The sequence below is a fragment of the Blennius ocellaris genome, assembly GCF_963422515.1.
Source record: "Blennius ocellaris genome assembly, chromosome: 15".
Taxonomy (NCBI): Eukaryota; Metazoa; Chordata; class Actinopteri; order Blenniiformes; family Blenniidae; genus Blennius; species Blennius ocellaris.
The window spans coordinates 24,381,848-24,409,418 of NC_137664.1; the positions used below are offsets into that span (position 1 = coordinate 24,381,848).

Consider the following 27,571-nt stretch of genomic DNA (forward strand, 5'->3'; position numbering starts at 1 on the left):
TAACTGGTCTATTTCTTTCCCATGTCCTCATGTGTAAGAGGGAGATTGTTCTGTATGAATACAAGCATCTCAGCATCTCAGCAATGTATGAGATTTCTCTTCTCATCAATGATGTGGGTACCAGTGCTGAACACTGGTTCACCGTCAACACTGGTGCAGGGTGCAGTCAGGTACTGGTACCAGTGCTGAACACTGGTTCACCGTCAACACTGGTGCAGGGTGCAGTCAGGTACTGGTACCAGTGCTGAACAGTGGTTCACTGTCAACACTGGTGCAGGGTGCAGTCAGGTACTGGTACCAGTGCTGAACACTGGTTCACCGTCAACACTGGTGCAGGGTGCAGTCAGGTACTGGTACCAGTGCTGAACAGTGGTTCACTGTCAACACTGGTGCAGGGTGCAGTCAGGTACTGGTACCAGTGCTGAACACTGGTTCACCGTCAACACTGGTGCAGGGTGCAGTCAGGTACTGGTACCAGTGCTGAACACTGGTTCACCGTCAACACTGGTGCAGGGTGCAGTCAGGTACTGGTACCAGTGCTGAACAGTGGTTCACTGTCAACACTGGTGCAGGGTGCAGTCAGGTACTGGTACCAGTGCTGAACACTGGTTCACTGTCAACACTGGTGCAGGGTGCAGTCAGGTACTGGTACCAGTGCTGAACACTGGTTCACTGTCAACACTGGTGCAGGGTGCAGTCAGGTACTGGCCCAGCAGGGAAGAGGGCCTGGTTGAGCCTCCAGTCCTCCACGGACATTTCATTCACGGGGCTTCTCCTTCTTAGCCACGAGTCCAGCATGTTGTATTTGTTGTTAAACGTCATCAAGTGCACGCCCGTAAACGTCCCATGCTGCGTTCATTCAAACTCGGAAATTCCAATATCGGTTGTAAAAATCCGATACCGATATTTCCAAATGTTACATTTTTAAGTCAATATCGGCCGATAATATCGGCCCTCCGATATTATCGGACATCCCTACTGGTAATCCATGGAGGAATGAAGAAACATGAAACAAAGTCACCTGCCCCTGACCGATCAACAGTGATGAGCCTTGGTGTAGTGGAGTTTCCAATGCACATGGCGTCGCAGATACAAGCTCTGCGGGAGTATTGAAATGTCCATCAGGAGTTGACTTTGGACAGGCAGGATCCCCTCTGCAGCAAAAAACTGGACACAAAGTTTCAAAAGTTTGATCAGTGCTTGAGCAAAATGCACAGAGCTTAACAAAACCTGCTGTCAAAAACAGGTCCAATGATTAATGATTTCTTAAGTGTAAAGTCTGCAGTTCTTAAATCTATTCATGTTAAAGTGATACACAGACAACGCGGCCCTAATCACAATCAGAATTTGTTGGAAAACAGTGTATTTAAGTTTCCTATTGATTTAACATAGAACTTGAAGTTAATGACTGAATGCGTGGTGATAAGACCGATCATTCAATCTACATTTTATAGCGTCAGTTTCCTTCATTGTATGAGACTGCTCACCTGGACAATGAACCTGAGCTAGACTGATTAAGATTCGCATTTCCTGTCCATCTTTCTTTTACAAAACTTGAATAATACCACTGCTTACCCCTTATTGAATCTTTAGGTGCAGACTTAATTGAAGATGGTTGAGAGAGCCTCGTACAGACAGGGTGTGATGTTTAGGGAAACCAAAGAATACAGGCGCCATTATTTCTGCCAGAAGACTCACAGCTTTCATTGTGGACTGGCTGGATCCCTTCTGCATTCAGAAAGAAAACAAAAAGGCATACACCATAAATAATAATCAATGACAAAAATAATGAGACAAGAAATTAAGTGCAAAACAAGTTTCCCTGTGTTAAACTGCAGCTGGATGTTTTTCAACAATTTGATTTAAAGTAAAACACAAACCAAATATTTCCAGCCAAGGTTTGATTCGATCTTCAGCATGTTTTTCCTGCCATTGTCTTGACAGTGTTTCACCTGTCACTCTCCTTTGGTGCTGTTCACAAAAACAAAACAGCAATATTGTAAGGGACCGAGGAAAATTAATTTAATGAAAAATAAATAAATAAATAATAAAAAATAAAAATAAATAAATAAATACATTTTAAATAAATACATTTTTAATTTAAAAAAATGATATGATCTCACCATTTCCTGAGAGTCACAGGCCCTTTGAGTATCCTTACGGTTTCTGCTCAAATTCAGTGTCTGAAAAGGGCAGGAACAAAACAAACCTTTTTAATCATAATAAAGACAATAAGATTTAGACAACAGAGAAATGTGTAAAATATCTTCTGAAATTTGTTTTTACTAACCTTGAAAGAGACTCTCGGGTCTGAGCTGTGTCACCACCCTTAAACCTTAACTCATGCATCAGAAAACCACTGCAACAAAATCTCAGATGTCCTTCACTGAAATGTTTATTGTCTTGAACCTATTTTGACCTTTGCACACTTGCTGCTAGTCAAATATATTGCTTTAAACAAATAAAGGCAAAACAAGCACCCAAAGCTTCTCCTGGCACTATGAAAAAAGAAAGCCAAAACTGCTAAAGTTCTGCACTTAAAGTCAACTAACAAATGAATATTAACCATTTTCAGGAAAACATGAATTACATTCATTTCCTGAATTCTTTGAGCAAAAATTGAAAAATGACTGCCTCACCGAATAAATGACAAGAAATGCAATAGCATCATTTTTAAAGGATGAATGTCAGGAGTCACACACCTCGCTCCAGCACCGGATCCTGTCTGGCACTCCTGCAGGCAATCAGCTAATTGATTGCCATGCAGTCTTAAGCCCTGCAGGGAGGAGGGTCCGGTGCCAGAGGATTGTCTATTCCTCCGTCCGTGTGGAGAGTCTCCTGTGGGTTGCCCCCGCAGGTGAGTCGGTGTTGTCCTCCCCGGGGAGTGAGTGTCCTCCCCGGGGTGGTTCCCGTTCCTGTTCCGACGCCCGGTTCCAAGAAGTTCCCGTCCGGGTTCCGTCCCGGTTCCAAGAAGTTCCCGTCCGGGTTCCGTCCCGGTTCCTAGAAGTTCCCCGTCCGGGTTCCGTCCCGGTTCCAAGAAGTCCCCGTCCGGGTCCCGTCCCGGTTCCAAGAAGTCCGGGTCCCGTCCCGGTTCCTAGAAGTTCCCCGTCCGGGTCCCGTCCCGGTTCCTAGAAGTTCCCCGTCCGGGTTCCGTCCCGGTTCCAAGAAGTTCCCCGTCCGGGTCCCGTCCCGGTTCCAAGAAGTTCCCCGTCCCGGTTCCAGGAGGCCCCCCAGAGATTCCCCGGGTCCCGTCACCGTTCCAGCTCCCTTTTCCCTGTTTCCACAATAAAACTTTGAAGTTTGCAAACAATTCACGGCTTTGAGGTCTGCTTCTGGGTTCAGGCTCCTCGCGCCGGCTCCCAGCCGTGACAATGACTTTACATAAGTAATCAAGCCAACATGCACATAAGCTTGTGATATCAATTTTGCAGAACCTTACTGCTACAAAATGCTATAATAACAGTTAGTCAAGTTGTGTTTAAACAAACAACAGACACTGCTGTTCAAATCAAATTTTTAACAGTTCAGTGCAACACTTAACTTTACCAAGTAACGTTCTCAATAACAATCCAAAGTTAGAGGGATTGTTTAGAGATCTAAGGCCAAAACCTCTGAAAAGCATGCTAAAAATGCCTGTGATCACAGAAATCAGGAAAGAGTACAGTACTCAATATCAGCTGGGAAAACAGAAAATCTAAACAACACAGTAGTTCCCAGTCAAGGTACAGTTCAGCTGACTGTACCGATCAGTTCAAAATGTTGTTAGACAGTCTCTCGCCACTCGTGATCAGAGAGATCTGCCATGAGGGTGAGCACTCTTGGGTTCACATGCAGTGTCTTCTTCTTAGTTTTTTCAACTTTTGTTCCCTTCTCTGGGTTAATGTTGAAGAAACACCTTGATGAACACAATAGTCCATAATTAAACACTATACAATGAAAAAAAAAATGCAAAGGAAAAGTAAAATTACCTCTGAAGGAATTCAAGTGTGGAGCCAAGTTTTTGTGGATAGTGGATGTTCAGGCAGTAGTAGCTTCCAGGCATCAGGCAGATTGCAGAGATGAAGTCAGTTATTTGGTCATTCACGACTTTGTGGTCAATGCTGAGCATGAACAGCCTCGATGCAAAGCAGGAGGATCCTTGGAATGAAATACAAGTGTAAAAGAATCACCTGCAAACCCCCTTTACCATTCAAATGTGTCTTGAAATAGTGAAAGTGCAGACATTTAATGTAACGCATCCTTGCATTAGCTTAGGTTCCGTTCAGTTGTACTGATTTTCAACTCACCACAAACAATGATACATGGTGTCACAGGCAGGCTTTCCACTTGGACTTCTTTTGCCAGACATGTTTCTTCAACATAGTGGAAGAGGGTCTCCTCTTTTTCATCGAAATAGGAGAGGAGGAGGAGCATCATATCTTTCACGTCTTCTGAGCAGCCCTTCAGCTGTCCCTTCTGCAATCGAAGCTTTATGACAGCCTCCAAGACTCGCTTGCTCTTGTCTGCGCAAGTGGTTTTCAGAAAGTCCAGAAGCCGTTTTCCCTTCTTTTCCAGACTGGTGAGGAAAGTCTCTTTCAGCGGTACCCCAGTAAGTTGTTCAAAGTGGACTCTCATTCCAATCGCCTGAAACAAAAAAGGCCACTCTTCTATGAGGGTCTGCATGCCTGCTCTGCTGTTTATTGCTTTGCGCTGAGAGTAGTAGGTGCATTTCATTAGAGTTTTTACTTCTTCATGACTGAAGCTTGTCTGTTCACTGAGAATCTTAATACGTTCTTTCTTCTCCTGCTGGGTTTCCAGTGTCTCACTGACTGGCAAAAACTTCATGTCCCACTTAATGCAGCCATAAGTGTCTTGAATAGATGCTCGCTTTTCAGGTGTGACTTCATCGGTGTCATCTGATCCTCCCAGTTTGCGCTTCTGTAACACTGGTGAAGTAGACCTCTTCACATTTTCTATTCGTGCCTGAATCTGTTTTACCAAAGAGTGGTACCCCTGTCCTACCACATCACCCTCTATGACATCCTGCAGTGACTTTGGATACATCGCAACCAGTTTTTTTGCAATTTCAGTCGAGGCTCTTCTAGTTGGAGAGGCGCAGGCTTTCATCATCTCCTTTACAATAATGCGGATCATCTCCCTCCGCAATCGAGGCTTTGGTCTTTTCTCTCTCTGAAGACACTGGTTCAAGTCTTCAGGAAAATCCTCACATGGAATTCTACAGTCATCTACCCAGTCTAGAGAATACATTGGACGACTGGGTGAGGGGGAGGCAGAAAATGAGGAGCAAGAAGATGGGGACGATATGCTGGCCTGGCTTGAAATTTCCGTATTTGGTGCTGTAAAACAAAATCACAAATGCTTAAATTGTACTTTTTGGACCCTGGCCAAAATATAATGGAAAAAACAGAAAGCCCTTCATGGCTATTGTGCAATGAAATCATAATACTTACTGGTTTGTTCCCAGGCAGTTTTCTTGCCTGAGTTGGTCTCAGGACAGAGTCCAGATCAGTCTCCCTGATCAACTTCAAGTCCTCAGATGTCTCCACTCCTAATGATTGTAGTGCCTCCAGTACAATTTCCAGGATTGAGTCAGACAGGTCCGCCAGCTCCTTATAATGGAACTCCTTATGCTGTCCCCCATTTCTGAGATGTCTGATAAAAGAACACACTCTTTAACTCCGTCAATTCTGACATTGTCCGGTCTGGCGCGGCTCTCCAATTCGGTCACTTTAGCGGCCAGGTGCAGCTGGAGTTTCAGCAGCTCGGCCACCGTCTCCTCTGCCGTTTGAATTCGGGTTTCTGCGGCGTCGATTCTTTCTTCAGCCTCACATACTCTCGCGTTGGTTTTGTTTATTTCTTCACTAATTTCTTTCAGTTGCTGACTGTTATCACTCCTGAATTTCCTGAGTTCTTTTAGGATGAGGCTGAGGCTCGCGTTGTCAGGCTGTTCATCGTGGACGTCCGTCTGCATGTCATTGTCCTCCATTACACTACTGGCAGGGGGGCTCCGGTTAACTCCGTTTTCCTCAGAAAGCTCGAACTGAGTTGCCTTTCGGGTCCTACCTTTTGGCATATTAGAAGCCCACAATGTTAAGCTCAGTTTTAACCCCCCCCGAAAAAAATCTTAATCGGGTTGTTGTGGGTTGTTTTAGCTCATGTGGTCGGGAGCACGTTGTTCTATGCTGCCATCTGTTTGCCTGCCACCCGGAAGTCTCTGCTGGCCCTGCTTCCATCTGTTTTGACACAAACCTAAATGCTCATGTCTAAATTCCGTGTGCCATGTCAGGATGATGTTTTTAGGTGGCCGTATTTGAGCAGCATTCCGCTACATGAAGTGGATTCAGATGTGGATTTGCTCATTGTGTCAGGATTGGTGGAGTGCAGGATTCAAACGCCAACTAGGTCGGGATGTAAAATTGGAAATTACGTTTATTTAAGTCTCTCCCACGGAGCGGCAATCCGGAGCGAGGGGTCGTAGGAGCAGAGGCGGGTGTCACGGAGACGGGATCTTCCCAGCAGGACGGAGCGGCGCACACCGGGACTGCACGGGAGAACAAACGGAGGTCAGAACACTTGGAAGCTTCCAAACACAAAGCAATCAAACTCATAACAAAGGTACGAGGGGCAGAGTCGAGGTACCAAAGGGTAAACGAAACAATCTTGTGATGAGAGCCTGGGATCCCGGTCCTTAAATACTGGCTTCCCTCATTCGCTTCAAGTGTGCATCCTACTCCGTCTGCTCAGCCTACACTCACACATGCCCACACACACACACAAAAACCAAAACACAACCGGAGACATCTGTGGATTGTGACACATTGGAACCGATTCTCCCAAAGTTTTGGAGCCATGGGAACTAATTAACAGTCAATGTGGTGGACTGTATGCAGTGAGGACCAGAGTTGGCTGGGCCTCTTCGTATTGAAGACTCTGGAGGTGCTGTTGTCAAAACAGGATGCACAGATTAATGGCATATCTGTGGAACACCTCTCTGCCTCATCCTTCGTCCTGCCACATCGGTGACCCCGTTATGGACATGTTCGAGGAAGTAGAAGACTGCGACGTTGATTCGTCCTCGTCTCCTCAGCCGCGCCGGACGGCGGTTTTTGTTGCGGCTCTGAGGCTTCCCGACTTCTGGCAAAGAGATTTGCGGTACAAGGTGTGAAAGCGGAGCCCCCCCCAGCTGGTGAAGGAGGACGCAGACACTGCGGCGGTGGCCGGAGTCACTACCCGGAGACGACACGGGACCACCATTGTTTTTTTTCATCAGCGTTTTGGTGCCAAGGCGCGACACTGCGTCCCTCCTTGCTCGTTCCAGGCTCCGGGAAACGCCAGCGCCAGCACTCAGTAGCAGCTGTGGGTGCTGGTGGATGATGTGAGCTGCTTTTCGTCAAAGACTCTGTGTCAGGGAAGCGTTTTCTGGTGGACTCCGACTCGCAGCTGAGCCTCCTCCCTCCAGCCGGCACGGACTTGCCGGCCCGGGACACAGGACCTCCGTTGAGCGCGGCCAATGGTTCCCCCATCTCATCTTTTGGCAGTAGGTCAGAGACTGTATGTTTCCACGGACGCCAGTTTAAGTGGGACTTTGTGATCGCCTACATTACTGTTCTCATTATCGGTGCTGATTTTCTCTTTACTCATGATTTGCTGGTTGATGTCGCGAACCGCCGGTTGATCGATGCAGTGTCATTTGCTACCTTTCCGTGTGAGACCGGGGGACCAGGGCCGTTTACCCGCGCTAATTTGGTAGCATCAGCGAATGTGTTTCAGCTTTTGTTGGGGGAGTATCCGTCTTTGACCAAGCCTGTATTTTCCACCACGGTGACGAAGCACGGCGTTGAGCATTTCATTACTACCACGGGCCCACCGGTTTTTGCGCGTGCACGTCGCTTACACGCGGAGAAGCTAGCTATAGCTAAAGAGGAGTTTGCCAATATGGAGCGTTTGGTCATCGTGAGGCGTTCTAACAGCCCGTGGGCCTCGCCGCTTCACATGGTGCCGAAGGCAGATGGTTCATGGCGGCCATGTAGAGATTTTCGCCGCCATAACAATATCACGGTGCATGATCGCTATCCCGTTCCGCATATTCAAGACTTTTCTGTGTGTTTGGTAGGCACGTCTGTGTTTTCTAAAGTGGACCTGGTGCGCGGTTATCACCAGGTTCCTGTCCATGCAGATGATGTGCCAAAGACTGCAGTGATTACCCCGTTCGGGCTTTTTGAGTTCCTGCGCATCCCTTTTAGCCTTAAAGGGGCAGCACAGACTTTTCAGAGGTTGATGGACTCGGTGCTGCGCGACCTCGCTTTCATGTTTGTTTACCTGGACGACATCTTGGAGGCTAGTTCTTTAGTTGAGGAGCATTTGTTGCATCTGAAGCAAGTTTTTCACATGGACACCAGATCGTGTCCAGGCCTTTGAGAATGCTAAGACTGCTCTTGTTGATGCAGCTCTTTTAGCCCATCCAGCACCTTCAGCACCCATCTCTTTAACGACTGACGTGTCTGATATAGCGGTGGGGGCTGTGGTGGAACAGCAGGTGAATGGTGTTTGGCAGCCTCTTGCATTTTTCAGCCGCAAGTTACGAGATAGCGAATGGAAGTATAGCGTTCTCGACCGCGAGTTCTTGGCGTTATATCTTGCAACTCATCATTTCCGTTTCCTTTTGGAGGGCCGTTCATTCACAGCTTACGTGGATCACAAACCGTTGACCTTTGCGCTGTCTAAGGTGACGGAGCCGTGGTCTGCTCGCCAGCAGTGCCATTTGGCATCCATCTCCGAGTTTACGACCGACATCCGGCATGTGGCTGGTAAAGCAAATTGTGTCGCTGATTGTCTGTCTCGTGTGCTTGTGTGTCCGGTGCATCTGGGGTGGATTTTTCTGCTATGGCTGCCGACCAATCCCATGACTATGATATTTTGACCCTCCAGTCTGCGAGTACGGGCCTTAGGCTGGAGAATGCGGCTTTGGAGGAAGGTGGTTTGTCTCTCCTCTGCAATGTCTCTACGGGTTGGCCCCGCCCGGTAGTTCCAGTTTCTTGGCGCCGCCGCGTTTTCGATTCTATTCATTCCCTCTCTCACCCAGGTGTGCGGGCGTCGGTGAAATTGGTCGGGGCTTGGTTTGTTTGGCCGGGCCTTCACCGTGATGTTAAAGAGTGGGCGGCTGCGTGTGTCGTGTGTCAGCGTGCTATGGTCCACCAGCACACTAAGGCACCCCTGGAATCGTTCCCCATTCTGGCGAGACGTTTTGATCACGTGCATGTGGATTCGGTGGGTCCTTTGCCTCCTTCGCAAGGTTTTACCCACCTGCTTACAATGGTGGATCGAACCACCAGGTGGCCAGAGGCGGTTCCTCTGTCCTGCACGACTTCCGCAGATGTGGCGCGCGCATTCCTTTCTGCTTGGGTCTCGCGTTTCGGTACCCCTTCAGATATTACCTCTGACAGGGGCCCCCAGTTTGTGTCAGAGCTTTGGTCTGTGATGGCGGCGTCTCTGAGTGTGCAGGTACATCGTACCACTGCATATCACCCTCAGGCAAATGGCATGTGTGAGCGTTTTCACCGGTCCCTTAAAACAGCGCTGCGTGCCGCATTGTCTGATGGTAACTGGGTAGATCGTTTGCCTAGAGTAATGCTGGGGTTACGTGCGGCTCCTAAGGAGGATCTAAATGCGTCGTCTGCCGAGCTCGTGCTTTGTCAGCCGCTTCGTGTTCCTGGGGAATTTTTGCCTGTGAGTTCTGCGCCGCGACCCCGGTCAAACATCGGTTCATATTTCTCCAGTGGTTTTTTGGCTCCGGGCCCCATTCACCACTGTTTTCCATGGTCATTTGTTCCAGCGGAGCTAAATTCGGCCCGTTTCGTTTTCGTACGACATGACGCTCACCGCTCGCCCTTACAAGCCCCGTATGATGGCCCCTTTAGGGTCGTGGAGAGGGGTCCTAAGGTCTTTGTGCTGGATATGGGTGGGTGTAGGGAGTGCATTTCATTAGACAGGCTGAAGCCCGCTTTTGTGATGGCCGATGAGGTCATGTGTCCGGCCCAGGTTCCCCGTCGTGGTCGTCCTCCTTCAAGACCCCCTGTGTTTTTTCCTCCTCATGGACGCCCTGATCGCCGACTTTCACCTGAGGTTTCGCATGAGGGACATGTGAAGTGTTACAAGAAGTACCACACTGCGCAGAACATGCATGAAATATAATGGAATGAATGGGAAGAAATGAGAGTTTTTACAGGTTTTGAGTGTATGGGTATTTGCGCATATGTTGGCTATGTTGTGGCGGTTGCTAGGATCCAGGCCTCTCACCCAAAGGAACTATGGGAAAAGGGGCGGGGTTTGAGCTCTCCCGCGCTGGGGCTTTTGTGGGCTGTTCCAGTCCTGTTCTGTGTTCGCTGAAATAAAGACGTGTTCCAAGATTCAGCTCTGCCTCATCCTTCGTCCTGCCACAATGTAGGCATTTCTGAGACAAAGAAATGATTATTTGCAAAATCAGCAACAACATATGATTTTGTTTCTACCAACTTGTTCTCATGCTTGTTTGGCATTTTTTTGATTGGCAACATGAATTCAATGTTTGAAACCTTTTGTTGTTATGTTTTAACCCGATTGTTTTTATAACATGCAGACTTGGTCTGAGAGGTATATTGGATGCAAAGGTTGTTTATAAATCAAGAAACCAGTTCAAATTGTTTGTTGTTTTGAATTTAATACAGGGAGAATCAAGGTTTGAACCATCATGATCAGAAGCTACCTTCTTGGTATGATAAAATCCATTGGGATCATGTAGACCTTTACATTTTTGATATTGTTTTACACCCCCAACCCCTCCAGATTTTCCAAATTATTTATTATTACTATATTATCATTATTATTTCTATATTATTATTAGGTGAGATTTGACCTGGTGACAAGCTGTGTGACCACTCATAAAAATGCTATTTTCTACAAAATAAGTACAAAATGGAATAAAAGTAAATACATAACATGATTCAGAGGGACCAAACTGATACAATTATATGCCTTACAACTAAAAAAATGTACAACTTACAAAAAATGTTGGCGTAAATGGGTTAAACACACACACACACACACACACACACACACACACACACACACACACACACACACACACACACACACACACACACACACACACACACACACACACACACACACACACACACACACACACACACACACACACTGTTAGGAGAGATTTGTTTTGTCTTATAAGAACAATGTACAAAGATCCTAGGGTGGTGTGACACCACTCTGTTTTATCTTATACAAAGTCAACAGACAGGGACCCAGGATGTTGTGATGACCATTCCACTCTTGTAACCTTCAAAAGTCTTAGGAGCAGACATGCACCTCATACGCCTGGCATATTTCAAAAACAATTCAGGTCCTTAAAAAGCAGCTCTTCAACTTCAATGGCAGGTTTTATCTCCTGGACACCCTCTCAGGTTATATGGTGATATTTTACCTCTTCTTGCAAGAATATTCTAATAAACTTTCTCTTAAACTTGTCTATCATTCTCAGACTGATTTGCTACGTATTTGTCTCCTGAGGTTTTTACTATGTAGTCCTCCTGACCACTTGGTCCTTCAAGCCGGATTCCGCCATCCCTCTCGTCGCCAAGATCAGAGCTGAAACGTGCACGGGGTAAAGGCTGTTCAGGCTTTTCCCACAAAAGCCCTCCAACTGAATTGTTGTCGGCTGGTTCCTCTGGAGGTGAGAAGGTGACGAAATCCAAACAACAGTTCACAAACAGAGACAGATCCAGGATCAGCTGACGTGAGAAAGAACGGAAGGGACGGCGTCAAATATCCGTCCATAAGCTTTGTAAGGTTGCAACAGTGTGGCAAAAGTGAATAGGAGGTAATTCCAGACAAATTATGTTGACTCCACTTTCCTTATTACTAAATAGGCCATAGTCACTATAAGAAGACTACAGGAATAAAAAATAAAAAAACGTAGTCCCGGACGTAAAAACTTAAAGAGTGTTGGTGAACACTTGCGTGAATGAGAACTGGGTGAATGTGTTTTTCTCTTTCTTTCATACTGGGGTTGTAGATGTTTTAATGGTGTCTCAATGTGCACATATACTGTGTTTTGCAGTATTGCAAAGTGCTGAATGGTCAGAAGTTGCTCGGGACGCAAGTGCCATACAAATTGCCGGCCATTGAAAGGGGAGTTTTCATACGGAAGGGTATAACATAAAACACACATAAAAAGAGTTCTACTCATAACGATAAACAAAATCAACATTTAGACCTTATGTGAGACAATATCCATTGAACATAAAAAAAGGCATAATATCAACAATTGAAGATTTGATCAAAGCAGGAGTAATCACAAAATGTCCAGATTCACCCTGCAATACTCCATTATTTCCTGTACCAAAAGCACCACCATCTGTTGGTTGGAGAATGGTGCAGGATTTATAGGCAGTAAATATTGCAGTGATTCCAAGAGCACCTGTAGTACCAGATCCACATGTACTGCTAAATGAATTAAAACCTGAAAGTAAATTTTTCTCAGTGATTGATATAAATAATGCATTTTTCTCAATTCCGGTACATAAAGATAGTCAGTTCTGGTTTGCATTTGCTTACCTAGGCCAAAAATACACTTACACTGGAATCCCTCAAGGATACTGTGAATCACCAATAATTTTCTCTCAAACAAGAACAAACTGTTTGTCCAGATTTAATCCTCCACACAATAGCTAAATTATGCTGTATGTGGATGATATAATGATCTGAAACAGAAAAACAGTGTAAACTAGACACAATCGCTCTATTACACTTCCTGGCGGAGACAGGACACAAAGTCAGTAAAGATAAACTTCAACTTTAGCAGCCAGAAAGTAAATACCGAGGACACCATATTTTACATGGAGGAAAAACTATTGATGATGAAAAAAACAAATGATGTCATTCTTGGGCATGGTGAACTGCTGTTGGTCATGGATCTGTAACTATGCAGAAATCACAGCAAGAATCAAACACAATCAAGTATCAAACGTCATCTAACACGAAGCTCTAATCTACTAAACAGAAAACACTGTGTTTGAGTGAAGACTGTCAAATGTCTCTCTGTTTGTCATGTGTGGGAGATCTCCGGCTACATGTCTGAATAAATTCCCTGTTCAAGCATCTCAAAGCACTGTGTCTCCTGTACCAAACCGAGCATCACAGAAGAGCACCAGAATATTCACTACATTAATATCATTTATGTGTGTGCGTATTAAGCATTTTTTTGTGCCCAATCAAAAGAAACATTTCTGACACCCTTGGGTCAGACAATAAAACCAAATCCGTTTTGGCGAGGTTCGGCTTTGAGACTCTGTTCTCCACACAGAGATCCAAGTGGGCCTCAGTGGTTGGAAAAGTTTGGAATAATTGTTAGATACAATTTGTTATGGAGAAATAGCCACTTGATTAATGTTGTGAGCCACGTAAAAAAATATATCAAGGAGATGGCTCACCGATGAAGTAGTGGATTGGAACTGTGGCAGAAATACAAGAGCATGGAAAAGCTTTCGTTCACGAAAGTTCACGAAACACTGGCTTACATGGATGAATAATTTTTATGTAACCCTAACCCTAATGAAATAAAAAAATGTTTTGTTAAAGCAGTAAAGGAGAAAAATGTCTTATGATTACATGGATACATGGTATATTAACTTATACAAATATAAGTGATACTGGCCCTACTGACTAGTTCAATAATACAATATACTCTGTTACAGGTCACAACCATGAAGATGGAACATATGATAAAGGAAAGAAACACACTCTACGCTCAACTCCCCTGCATACAAAAAGTAAATAGTACCATCCAACTGTATTGTCCATGTATATTCTGTTTGTCTACCATGTATTCATAAAAACTTTTAATAAAAATAAAGTACATTTGTTTCCGCCTGTAATCCATTAAAAAGACCTTGGTGAAAATGAGAAATAAGAAAAGACAAAACCATGTTGAATTGCAATTGTAGCTTTATTGATTGATAGAACAGAAGCACCATGGAGATTAAATGATTCATTCACTTGATTTAAATCCCTTGAGAGTAATAATCAATTATTTTAAATTTTGTCTGAAAAGAAATCACAAAGTAAGTAAAGGTGGATCATTAAAGGCCAGATCCCTCGGTGGTGGTGGTGGGTTCCTCGGTGGTGGTGGTGGGTTCCTCGGTGGTGGTGGGGTGATATCCGTTACGGTAGTGCAGCAGGTAACTTTGGTAGTGGGGCATCAGGTTGTGGTGGTGGCTATACAGCACCTCTTGTATTTCTCGGAGGATCCATTGATGACGGTAGAAGAGCTGCATAAGCTCCTGCTGCCCGCACAGAGAAATGTGGATCTGATGGAGCAGCAGTTGTTGGTGGTGGACCATCAGGCACTGCTGGTAGTACAGCGGCAGCTGCTGGTGGTCGTCGATTGGCAGCCCTTCCTGTTGGAGCAGCAGATTCTGTTGGTAGTCAAGCAGCTGCAGATGCAGTTGGAAAATCGCCACTTGGTTTTGGAGGAGCAGCTGAAGGTTAATTGAAGCTGACACTAGCTTCAGTTGCACAAACAGAACTCTGAGTCTGGCCAGCAGTGCTGTTGATGGAGTGTAAACCGTAGTAGGTTCAGTGGTGGTTGTGGGTGGCTCAGGGGTGGTTGTAGGTGGTTCAGTGGTGGTTGTAGGTGGTTCAGTGGTGGTTGTAGTAGGTCCAGTGGTGGTTGTGGTTGGCTCAGGGGTGGTTGTAGGTACTGCTGTGCAGACCGGTGTTGTAGGAATAAAACCTCCATCGATGAAAGGCAGCGCTTGCAGATCACCGGCAATGTCGCACACGTTTGAACTTCCACAGCCTCTGAGAGTGATCTGGTTGCCACTGACCAGAGCTGTGGATGAAAAGTTTCAGTTTTGGGGTCAAATCATTTCTTCATAAGACAAAACAAGACAAGACAAGACTAAATAAGATACGGCAAGGCAAGACAAGAGAAGATAAGATAAGATACGACAAGACAAGACAAGACAAGACAAGACAAGATAAGATGGAGAAATTTACATTGTCACAGCAGCAGCAAAGCAGGATGGGAGAAAAAAATCACAGATTGTACAGGATAAAAATAAAATAAAATCACAAAAAAATTGGTAAAAAAAAATTATAGTACAGGAAAGTGAATCCAAAAACAGTTAGAAAAGAGCCAGTCACTTAAGATATGTGAGTAATATCATGCACACAGTGCATATAAGGGTGGATATGTTATTGCACAGTTAATAAATAAATATATTATTATTGTACAGAGGTAGAATGAATTGTCTGGTTTGTGGGTTTGTTTTCATGATCTACTGGGAACAGCTTAGTTAAAGGTCCCATATTATATTAAATTGACATTTCTGTGCTTTAAACAACATAAAAGTGCTATTTGGGGTTCATATACATCCCCAAAGTGTTTTTTTCATTGATTCCCTCAAGCTTGAGTTCACAGTGACCTTTCTCTGTTCTAGCTGGTGGGGGAGCTCAACGGGTTGATTCAATTTGATGACGCGGCACCAGCTTGCTGATGCAGCACCGAGCTGGAGAAGCCCCGCCTCCAGGAAGATTGACATGCGGAGAAACCAAAACAAGACACGCCCACGAATGTGCCAAGGAGCCTCTCCTCTGCTCTCTCAGTCTCTGCTGCTTCACATTGAACACTGCTGTCGATAACTGTTTTCACCTTCATGTCCACTTGGAGAAAATGTGTTTTCACCTTCATGTCCACTGGAGAAAATGTGTTTTCACCTTCATGTCCACTTGGAGAAAATGTGTTTTCACCTTCATGTCCACTTGGAGAAAATGTGTTTTCACCTTCATGTCCACTTGGAGAAAATGTGTTTTCGGGTGCAAGTATGTGTCCACACTATTTGTGTTGCTGAAAGAAGAAGCACAGCGGCAAATCTGGACTTTATTTTCTTTTCCGCAAAGAATGTGTTTGTTTGCAAGCGACACGTCACCAAAGAAGCTTCCAGAACTACGGTACTTTGAAACTGGACTTCCTCAGAAGCTTTCTTTTCTGTATGCAAGTACTGCTATGTGCTGGCAAACGGCCAACCCCCACGCTATGGTGATTACCAAGCGAGCGTGCAGGCTACGTCACCGAGGGGGTGGGAGGAGGCGGCTGTGAGCTGGGCCACAGTCTCCGTGAGGGTGGAGGAGGTGGAGGAGCTGAGAACAACCCGTTTCATGAGAGGTGACGTCAGCTCAATCTGAAGCTATATATAATAGCTATAATTTCACAAGTTGTGAGTGTTGTACACTGTATCACCCAAATTATTATCCCACATGAGCATAGAATGGACTGTGAAACATGAAATATATCAAAATATGGGTCCTTTAAAGAGTCTGACTGCAACAGGAAGGAAAGACCTGCGGTGTTTCTCCACACACTGTGGGTGGTGAAGCCTGTCACTGAAGGAGCTGAAACAGCACCATGGAGGGGGTGGGTCACGACCGGTGAATATAAACTGATCCAAAGTATGTGAGAGTCCCTTGTATCAGTAGACATTGGTTGTTTTATCAGCAGTACTGAAGACTGCAGCTTCACGTTTTTCAATTGTTTCATTTATCACATTGATTGGGCAAATCAGCACTGGATGTATACAATACAATTCTAGCTGTCAGGTTTGTCTGATAATTGTGTGCTGACATTGAAGTTGTCACTGTCCTTTTGATTTTGGCTTCAGACATGACTGATAAAGACACTTGCTGCGTTTCCATGGTTACTTTTTGTTAATCTGACTGGTTTTTTTCTGATTCTCAGATCAGATGGTCTCGTTTACATGAAAACTCAATAAAGTAATGGGAAAGTTGTGCCACATATTATTGCCCAAGATGTGACCTGATCCGTTTCAGTGGACAATTCCCATAATGCTTTGCGTATTGACTTTGCTGGTTGTGACAGGCTCAATGAATTCCACAAGCCAGTATCTAAAATGGAGTTAAATCGAGTGATTACGCTTGCGGTGCTTCTTTTTGAAAAAATACATAAATAAATGTTTTGAAGCGCAACATACAAAAAAACGTTTTCTGGGTTTGGAATATATTCTGGGAGACAAAATCACAGGTCACTTTTTGCACACAGAGTTCCGACTGCAGGAAGGAACGCCATGTGCCTTTAAACAGACTATGATCATTTCAAAATCCGGACTACACCACCCCCGATGATCTCATTACAATTTCGATCAAATGGTCCAAATATAATAACTTTGAAGTGTTTCTAGGATGCACATTTAATCAAGTCTGCATTGAGTGAGATTGTTTTTGGTCCACACAACCACAGCTACTGATTCTTCAACTCAGTGAAATGTTACTTCAATTCTCAAGACCAGTAATTTGATCAGTAGCTTGACCACGACTTTGAAACAGACGTCACACTGTCTCCCTCACACTCCACCATTGTGACTGGTTTTAATGAGGCCCTGACATGCTTTCAAGTGCTGACACTCATGAAACCAACTTAAAGTATAGGTGAATGTATTATTTCCACATTTCATACCTACAAGGCTTATCTTTTCCATATTTGGCACATAGAAGTCATGGAGAGAGATTGTATCATCTTAAGGAGTTTGACTAATATTTTCTTCAGAGCTCGTCAGCAGTCAGTTATCAGGGTACATTACACACAACAGGACTCTTCAAACCTTCACAGATTTAGAGCCACAGACTTGATAACTACAGACAGGTCGTACAAGACCTCTCGGTCTGATCTGTTATTGAGTGGTGTGAAGACGGCACTCAACACACACTGACCCATTTTTCAGCAGAGAAGCAGGTTCATCTCTTTCAATATACCAAATTTCATGTAGTCAAATCTGGCTTCAGTGTAAACAAGCATGACATGTACAAGTAAATAAACATGCTGCCACAAATTAACCAACAACCGATAGTACGACTGGATCTTCTCTAATCGAGGTAACTATAGGATTGACTCTGGTTTACTCTTCTATATTAACTTCAGGATTAACTGGTTTTCTCTTTGAGATTAACTTCAGGATTAACTGGTTTTCTCTTTGAGATTAACTTCAGGATTAACTGGTTTTCTCTTTGAGATTAACTTCAGGATTAACTCTGGTTTTCTCTTCTGGATTAACTTCAGGATTAACTGGTTTTCTCTTCAAGATTAACTTCAGGATTAACTGGTTTTCGCTTCAAGATTAACTTCAGGATGAACTCTGGTTTTCTCTTCTGGATTAACTTCAGGATTAACTGGTTTTCTCTTTGAGATTAACTTCAGGATTAACTGGTTTTCTCTTTGAGATTAACTTCAGGATTAACTGGTTTTCTCTTTGAGATTAACTTCAGGATTAACTGGTTTTCTCTTTGAGATTAACTTCAGGATTAACTCTGGTTTTCTCTTTGAGATTAACTTCAGGATTAACTGGTTTTCTCTTCAAGATTAACTTCAGGATTAACTGGTTTTCTCTTTGAGATTAACTTCAGGATTAACTGGTTTTCTCTTTGAGATTAACTTCAGGATTAACTGGTTTTCGCTTCAAGATTAACTTCAGGATGAACTCTGGTTTTCTCTTCTGGATTAACTTCAGGATTAATTCTGGTATTCTCATATCGAGATGACTTCAAGATTAACTCAGGTTTTCCGTACTACGATGCCAGTTCACTTTTCGCCAGGATAAATCACCATGGTAACTGACTCTGAATGGCCAAAAGCTCCACCTCCTGACCAATCAGCTCTCTTGGAAAATCACCTGCCTATTGTTAAATTATAGTGGATGGTTGTGGAGAGCAAACAATCAGCAGAGAAAGAGTATTTAGAACAATGTTTTTGACATAATCAAATAAATCCTGGTCACTGAGGCCATGAAGGATGTTTAATAATAATGCTCACGCTGACACAACTGCAGAAACAATTTGCACTACAATTTCAACTGTGTCTGTTACTGAGAACAAATTCAATCAATAAATTAATGTGAAAATAAATACTGTGAGTACAATTTATATGAGGTACTTTTTACAAGTACTTTCTCTTGTATTGGGGTAAAATTGTGTAATGGTACTTTTACTTGTGTACAATATTTCAGTACTCTTGTCACCTTTACAGTGATGTTATCAGTGGATCTGTCTCAAAAAGCTGGATGTCATTTCAAACTTTTCTATTTCTAAGTTTGCTATTGCAAATGACTGGAATCATCTGCAACAGCTCTTAAGACTTTGCACTGGAGGAAGATGTTTCAGTTGAATGTAAGTGAGCTAAAGTTGGTCTGAGATATTCGATCAACTGAACAATAAGAGCACGTACCGGTTCCACTAAAGCAGGTGTCCTCCGATCCTACACACAGCACTGGATCGAAGAGCAAAGCACTGGGGGTGGAACTACCTGGACACGATCTTCCATTGGGTGATGAAACAGCTGCGACTGAAAAAAAATAATACATTGAGTTAGTATTTCAAAGTTTGTTGTGTTCTTTAATTTACAATCCTTCTGGTTTGAATATACTTACAGGTAATAGGTACGTTATTGCACCCATCTGTATTGCAGCAGTTAGCCATTGTAATGGAGGATTGCCCGCCCGTGTTAGCCTCAATTGACATCATGCCCAGATTGGGACACACTGTGGTACTGGCACAGTCCCTGTAGATTCTCATTGTTCCATCTGATGCTATTGTCCAAACAAAGTTTAGTGAGATTTATGCAACACACAGCTCTGTGAAAAGACAATGTGAAGAGAACAGATACCTGTGATGAATGCATTCAAACACACATCGCCGCTGTCACATTCAACCGGTTGGCCAAACGTACAAGTCAGATCATTTGGATTTGTGCATTGAGTGCACATGAGCCCTTGTGCTCCGGCTGTAATGAGAACAGAAATAATACAAATGATGTTGGCAGCAAAGCCTCAGGGGATCCTCCAAGTCTGAGCAGCGCATGGTTACCTGTGCCGGAGAGCATGCAGATGAGAGCCAGAGAGAGGATCAGCTTCATCTTGATGATGAGGAGTTTGAGCCGCTATGAGTGCTGCACCTGTCTCCCTCCTTTTTATAGCACACACATGCGGAAATAATGGAGATATGAATGTGTTAATTACAGGGTGGCTGTATTTTCCATTCTCACAGGACGACTCTGCTAACACTCCCTATCTGATTGTTTAGAGAATTTTTATTGGTGGATTGAAATGTTCTTCTGCTAAAAATAGTTTTGTCCTTTGAACAATGGGTTCTGAACTGACCTGTTCTTCAACCATCTGAGTGGCGAGTCCAACAGGAGGAATCTTGTCGTGACAAAGAGCCGACAATGTTGGTCTGGTCAGATGATGTGGCGAACACGACCAAAACACACAAGCAACAAAAAGAAACAATCCACTTCTGATGAAAACTATCTTGGTGTAGAATTGTGCATATAAACATTTAAACTACATTCCATTAATTTCTCAAAGTACTCCTATCTGGGCCTGAATGAGGTGGTGGTGGGGGTATGTGGCAGAGAGGTGGAGGCGGTGCACTTGATTCACATCTCGTGCTGCAGGGGCAGTTTTGATTTGAATGAAGTTTCTGAGGGGAACTCCTCTCTCGTAGAATTCAATTTGTCTAAAAGGTAACAGACAGTCTGGTTAGTTTTACCCACAGCACAAATGTATGCATTTATATTCTTCTCTCCTTGCAAATCTGTTTTGCAGACACAGACCTGACTGGGTGCAGTACTCTGATTCTGAATACAAGACAAGCTCACTTTTTCAAACCTATTATCCAGTAAAAAAAACACAACTACCGTTTATATTGGGACAAATATGATTATTACTTTTTGGGGTTTTTTAATTATTGTTATTAAATGTTGTGTATAATGGAATAATCACCATATGAGTTAAATCTCCTTTAGTCATTATAAACCTTTATTTTTATGTTTATTTTAAGCTATCTCTTTCTTTGGCCTCTTTATGTATCGTGAGTGTATCATTGAGGAGATGTGACTGCGTCAGAACATTAATTACAGGGTGGTTGTTTCTTCATTCTCACAGGGCGTCTGCACAGACACTCCCTATCTGATTGTCTGGAGAAGTTTTATGAAGAGCTGGAATTGTTCAGAAGTTACTTGACAAGTGAATCTGAAGGCCATCAAGTCTGACACACCCTTGTTTACATGAACTGAAGTGTGTTCAAAGTATTGAAATGTTCCCAGAATCTTGATGGCCTGCTCCTCCAATCAGGTTTCAGGATTGGCTTCACCTGCTGGGGGTCTTGCTGAATCTCAGTTCTCTCTCCCTCCTGGAGCCCACCAGCCCAAGTTTGTTTGCTTCTGATTTGATCATGTTGATTTTAGCCTTGGTTTCCTTTTGTTGAGTGTTCTCTATGAACTACATTCTGTCCTCCTGTAGGAGTATGACGGCGCGCTGCTCTCCACTCTCAGTGCCCAATTGAATGTGTGTGGCTGTTTTTTCCCTTGGAAACCCGACGGTCTGACGGCCAAAGTTCACGTGTATATATATATATATATATATATATAAATTCCATTTTGACGTTTCACACTTACGGTTTGAGATATCTGAAATGACGTCAAATACGCTTCTTATGTGACGATTCCCATTGGAATCTGATCCATATGAACTGGAGGAGAGAAGAAGAAACTTTTTCTGAGCAGAAGAAATGGGGGTGTCATTGCATGCACAGGACACACAATACTACGACACCAGTTTGTTATCGCACGGAGAAATCAACACACACACACACACACACACACACACACACACACACACACACACACACACACACACACACACACACACACACACACACACAGGTTCATATAGGGACAGAAGAGGCCCCATATGTTGCATTTCAAAAGATATATACACAATTTAATTCTGACTTGACGGAATTCCAGTTCAAGATATCTTTAATGTCATTCTGACACATTAAAACATAATTAAAGATATCTACAATTACCATTACAGATATCTTTAATGGACGGGAGTTGAACATACAGTATCTTGATTTAAGTTGTAATTAGTCACAATGGAATTGTAGATATTAGGATCTCACATTGCGGATATTTGTGATTGAATTCAGTATATCTGTGATCACATGATCCATACAAATGAATGGGGAAAGTGATGTCATTCTGACACAAAGGAAGGACATTGTTGATATCTGAAATGTTCATTTTGACTAGTAGGACGTGACTTGCAGATATCTGTATTGCATATCCAGACAGGCTAAAAGGGCTTGCCAAACCCTTCTGGGACTGGTTTTTTAATTGTGATTTATTTTTCATCATGTTTTTCTGGGGTGTTGTTCCCCAGTGTGTGTGTTATATCGCAGTCATTTTCTCTCTCTCTCTTTCCTTCTCTATGTACATCATTTTACTTCATGTTCATATATTTGTTTTTATAACTCCATCATGCCATTTATTAATCAGGCTATAGCATCTACCACATTGGTCTCCTGGAACGTCTGTGGGCTCAACTATACTACAAACCAAAGTTCCAAGAGAGTTTATTTCCCATGGCTGAGTTTCACAGACGGAGCAGATGTCATGAAGAAGAAGAAAAAAGACGGTCTTTATGACATGTGGAGAATGAGGGATTGTTTGACCATAGTTCCTATATTTATGTAATTTGAGCCATACCATGTGTATTTTCACATGTTTATACGTTTCATTTTGTGCTGGTTTGTAGTTCTCACGGCATCCTGGTACTCTCGATAATAGTAACAATAATAAATCCCCATTCCAATAAGACAACCTGTGTCCATGGTTGTGAAGAAAGCTACATGGGCTTTTCAATAACTTTTATCACTAATAGCCACTGAACAAATGTCATGTACAGTATTTTTTGTAAGATGCCAACTGCACAGATAAATATCCATAATAGACTTTATTCATTCACAATAGCTTTATACCTTCAACACCAGCCAACCTCACCTGTGTCCTGACAACAACCTCACCTGTGTCCTGACAACAACCTCACTTGTGTCCTGACAACAACCTCACCTGTGTCCTGACAACAACCTCACCTGTGTCCTGACAACAACCTCACTTGTGTCCTGATAACAACCTCACCTGTGTCCTGACAACAACCTCACCTGTGTCCTGACAACAACCTCACCTGTGTCCTGATAACAACCTCACCTGTGTCCTGATAACAACCTCACCTCAAGGTCTGCTGGACTTCTCACCATCCCCACATCAAGCCTCAGCATCATGGCTGCCTGAGCATTTTTCTGGTTTTTATTTCAGTGACTGCTTTTATCTCCTTAAGGTTTTTATTCTGGTTTATTTGTACATAATTTGATCTTATTCATTTATTCTCTTTTACTTATCGGGGAATGGCAGAACACTGAGCACTTGTCTTGTTTTCCTTTGTCACTCGACCAAGTACCTGTCTCTCTGGTTTATTGTGTTTTTGTTTGTGTCCAAATGTGAACTCAATCTGCACGCAAGCTGGTTAGGAATCCATTGTTCAAAGTGCACGCAGCTATTTTGGCCAGCAGAACATTTCAATCAATAAAAATTCTCCAAACAATCAGATAGGGAGTGTCAGCACAGTCATCCTGCGACACCACCCTGTAATTACATTCATATCTCCTAGATTAGTCCTGATCTGTACGCCACAAAGAGGAAGTGCTTTTTTAAAATGTCAGATAATTTGTCTTATTCAACCTGCTGAACTTCCTGATCAGAGCAGCCAAGATGGCTCTTTATTTGTCGAGTCAAGTCCTTTATCCGTCACAGACAAATAATTAGACACAGTATACTGTACAGTGAAGGTTCTTTAGTTCCTGTTTCACACTGAAACCATTTTTAATAATAAGATTAAAAGAGTGAAGGTTTTAGCACACAATAATCACAACATTAATTCATTGACTGCCATTGACAGCCAATTCTTCTGCACTTTGGGGAAGGGAGAAGCGGTGTCCTTCGCCTCGCCTCGCCTCCCTCGGTGTCCCCTTATCTTAGCTACGGGGGATGTGTACCAGCAGCTCCTGGCGGAGTTTCTCAAACTGACAGTCCACACCTTTTCAGCCGCCGTAGTCAAACACGGAGTGGAACATTACATCCCCACAGCTGGGCCACCGGTTTTTTTCTCGCCCCCGCCGACTCGATGCGGCAAAGCTGGCGATCGCTAGGGAGGAGTTTGCCACTATGGAGAGACTGGGTATCGTGCGTCGCTCTGACAGCCCGTGGGCATCACCATTGCATATGGTCCCAAAATCTGATGGGAGTTGGAGGCCTTGTGGGGATTTTCAACGCCTTAATACGGTCAAGACACATGATCAGTACCCTGTTCCGCACATCCAAGACTTTTCCGTCCACCTGGCAGGGAAGGTAATGTTTCCCAAGGTGGATCTGGTGAGAGGCTACCACCAGGTACCAGTCCACCCGCAGGATGTAGCCAAAACTGCAGTGATCACACCTTTTGGACTATTTGAGTTTCTGCGGATGCCATTTGGTCTGAAAGGTGCAGCACAAACGTTCCAGCACTTGATGGACTCCGTGTTAAGGGGCTTATCTTTCCTGTTCATCTATCTGGATGACATCCTGGTGGCCAGCGCCTCGCCCGCGGAGCACCTGCTACACCTGTGTCAGCTTTTTGAAAGACTGCAGGAGCATGGACTGATCGTGAACCCAGCTAAGTGTTGTTTTGGACTCTCAGAGATTGAGTTTCTGGGCCACCATGTGTCAGCACTGGGAGTGGTGCCTTTACTGGCTAAGGTGAAAGCAATCACTGCTTTTCCGCGCCCAAAGACCATCAGGGCACTGCAGGAGTTCCTGGGCATGGTGAACTTTTACAACCGCTTCCTCAGACATGCAGCTCAGCTGATGCGGCCGCTGTATGAAGCACTGAGGGGCGAAAGGGCCAAGCAGGACGTGGACTGGTCCGCAGAAAGGATCCTGGCTTTCGAAAAGGCCAAGGCTGCGCTCTCCAACACCGCCATGCTGGCCCACCAATCTCCCACGGCACCGGTAGCGCTCACCACCGATGCCTCGGACTACGCAGTGGGGGTGGTATGTGAACAATGTGTGGCTGGAGCCTGGCAGTCTCTGGCGTTTTTCAGTAAACAACTGCGCGACAACGAGAGGAAGTACAGCACGTTTGACAGAGAACTTTTGGCTCTTTTCCTTGCCGTCTGCCATTTTAGGTTCCTGTTGGAAGGTCGGCGGTTTACTGCCTATGTGGACCATTAGCCCCTCACCTTCGCCATGCCCAAGACCTCGGAGCCATGGTCTGGGCGGCAGCAGCGCCACCTCTCGGTCATTTCTGAGTTCACCACAGACATTCAGCATGTGACTGGAAAAAGCAATGCTGTGGCCGACTGCCTCTCCCAGGAACACGTGGACTCTATACACCTTGGGGTGGACTACACTGCCATGGCCAGTGACCAGCAGGCAGACTCCGACATCCAGGCCTTCAGGACAGCCGCCACAGGTCTACAGCTGCAGGATTTGCTGTTCCATGACGATGGTGCCACACTCCTCTGCGACGTGTCTACAGGTCGGCCCCGCCCCATGGTCCCTGCTGGCTGGAGACGGCAGGTTTTTGATGCTGTTCATGCCCTATCGCATCCAGGCGTGAGAGCATCAGTGAAGCTGTTGGGGGCAAAGTCTGTCTGGCCGGGCCTCAAGAAGGACGTCAGGAGCTGGGCAGCCTCCTGTGTGGCGTGTCAGCGGTCCAGGGTACAGCGTCACACCAAAGCCCCCCGAGAGCCGTTCCTGGTCCCGGAAAGGAGGTTTGACCATGTGCATCTAGACTTGGTGGGTCCGCTGCCTCCGTCCCAAGGCTTTACGCACCTCCTCACCATGGTGGACAGGACCAGGAGGTGGCCAGAGGTGGTCCCGCTGGCTTCAACGACATCGGCAGAGGTGGCTCGCGCTTTCATAGCCACCTGGGTAGCATGGTTTCACGCCATTGGACGTCACTTCGGACAGAGGCTCCCAGTTCACGTCTGAGCTGTGGACAGAGGTGGCTAAATGCCTGGGAGTGCAGCTGCACAGGACAACGGCGTTCAACCCACAGGCCAATGGACTTTGTGAGCATTTCCATCGCACGAAGAAGGCCGCTCTCCGAGCCACACTCACAGACAGCAACTGGGTTGACCGACTGCCATGGGTCATGTTGGGCCTGCGTTCGGCTCCGAAAGAAGATCTCCAGTCATCGTCTGCGGAGCTGGTGTTGGGGCAGCCACTACGGGTCCCCGGAGAGTTCCTGCCAGAGCCATCGGAACCCTGGGGGGTCACAGCGGGGCGACCAAGGTTCAACGGGGCAGACCACACCTTCGACCCGGTCCCAATTCATCACTGCCTTCAGGAGTGTAAACCGTAGTAGGTTCAGTGGTGGTTGTAGGTGGTTCAGTGGTGGTTGTAGGTGGTTCAGCGGTGGTTGTAGGTGGTTCAGTGGTGGTTGTAGGTGGTTCAGCGGTGGTTGTAGTTGGCTCAGGGGTGGTTGTAGGTGGTTCAGTGGTGGTTGTAGTTGGTTCAGGGGTGGTTGTAGTTGGCTCAGGGGTGGTTGTAGTTGGTTCAGGGGTGGTTGTAGTTGGCTCAGGGGTGGTTGTGGTTATTGCTGTGCAGATCAGTCCTGAAGGAATTAAACCTCCATCGATGAAAGGCAGCTCTCGCAGATCACTGGCAATGTTGCACACGTTTGGACTTCCACAGCCACCGACAATGATCGTTTTTCCATCGACCCCAGCTGTGGACGAAAAGTTTCAGTTTTGGGGTCAAATCATTTCTTCATTTGTCTGGACCGGTGAATATAAACTGATCCAAAGTATGTGAGAGTCCCTTTTATCAGTAGACATTGATTGCTTTATTGCATTTATATTTTTCTATCCTTCCAAATCTGTTTTGCAGACGCAGACCTGACTGGGTGCAGTACTCTGATTCTGAATACAAGACAAGCTCACTTTTTCAAACCTATTATCCAGTAAAAAAAAACACGACTACCGTTTATATTGGGACAAATATGATGACTACTTTTTGGAGGTTTTTAATAATTGTTATTAAATGTTGTGTATAATGGAATAATCACCATATGAGTTAAATCTCCTTTAGTCATTATAAACTTTTATTTTTATGTTTATTTTAAGCTATCTCTTTCTTTGGCCTCTTTATGTATCGTGAGTGTATCATTGAGGAGATGTGACTGCGTCAGAACATTAATTACAGGGTGGTGGTTTCTTCATTCTCACAGGGCGTCTGCACAGACACTCCCTATCTGATTGTCTGGAGAATTTTTATGAGTGTTGGGCCCTGTGAATCCATTTTCTCTCCCAAGCAGTTCTTCCCCAAGACAACAGGCTGCAAAGACAATGGGGAAACAATAGAACAGCGAAGGGGGGGGGGGGGGGGGGGGGGGGGACGACAGCAAACCTGAGAGAGCTGCAAGCCCCAGGTTGGAAAAGCCTCATCATTGGTCGAACCCGACCTGGACACACCGGGTATCCCAAATACAACTTGGTCCAACTCAGCTCTCAGCCAACTGCTCCCCCGCTTCTCACCTCGGTGTCCAAGTAGAGAACATCGGGTCAAGAGAGCACACACAAAGTGATCCACAAGAATCAAACCACAGTTCTGTCCGCTGGCGAGCAGAAC

General features: G+C 44.8%; 1 protein-coding gene across 1 annotated transcript; it reads right to left on the reverse strand.

Annotated features, from left to right (window-relative positions):
• Positions 1-13,980: 13,980 nt before the first annotated feature.
• On the reverse strand, positions 13,981-19,985 carry LOC308140385 (uncharacterized protein). Its single transcript, XM_080510147.1, has 5 exons — positions 19,924-19,985; positions 19,724-19,840; positions 19,488-19,646; positions 19,286-19,402; positions 13,981-14,884 (listed from the first exon to the last, which is right to left on the reverse strand). Exons 1-5 carry the CDS (start codon positions 19,970-19,972, stop codon positions 14,133-14,135), a joined length of 1,194 nt encoding a protein of 397 aa, XP_080366273.1. The 5' UTR covers positions 19,973-19,985; the 3' UTR covers positions 13,981-14,132.
• Between the last annotated feature and the right edge of the window lie 7,586 nt (positions 19,986-27,571).

Bases quoted from the DNA above. Each gene is read 5' to 3' on its own strand.
- LOC308140385 (XM_080510147.1), bottom strand. From the start codon at position 19,972: ATGAAGCTGATCCTCTCTCTGGCTCTCATCTGCATGCTCTCCGGCACA. The intron at 19,841-19,923 runs GTAACCATGCGC...TTCTCATTACAG, and splicing joins CTGCATGCTCTCCGGCACAG to CCGGAGCACAAGGGCTCATG. The intron at 19,647-19,723 runs GTATCTGTTCTC...TTTGGACAATAG, and splicing joins TTTGAATGCATTCATCACAG to CATCAGATGGAACAATGAGA.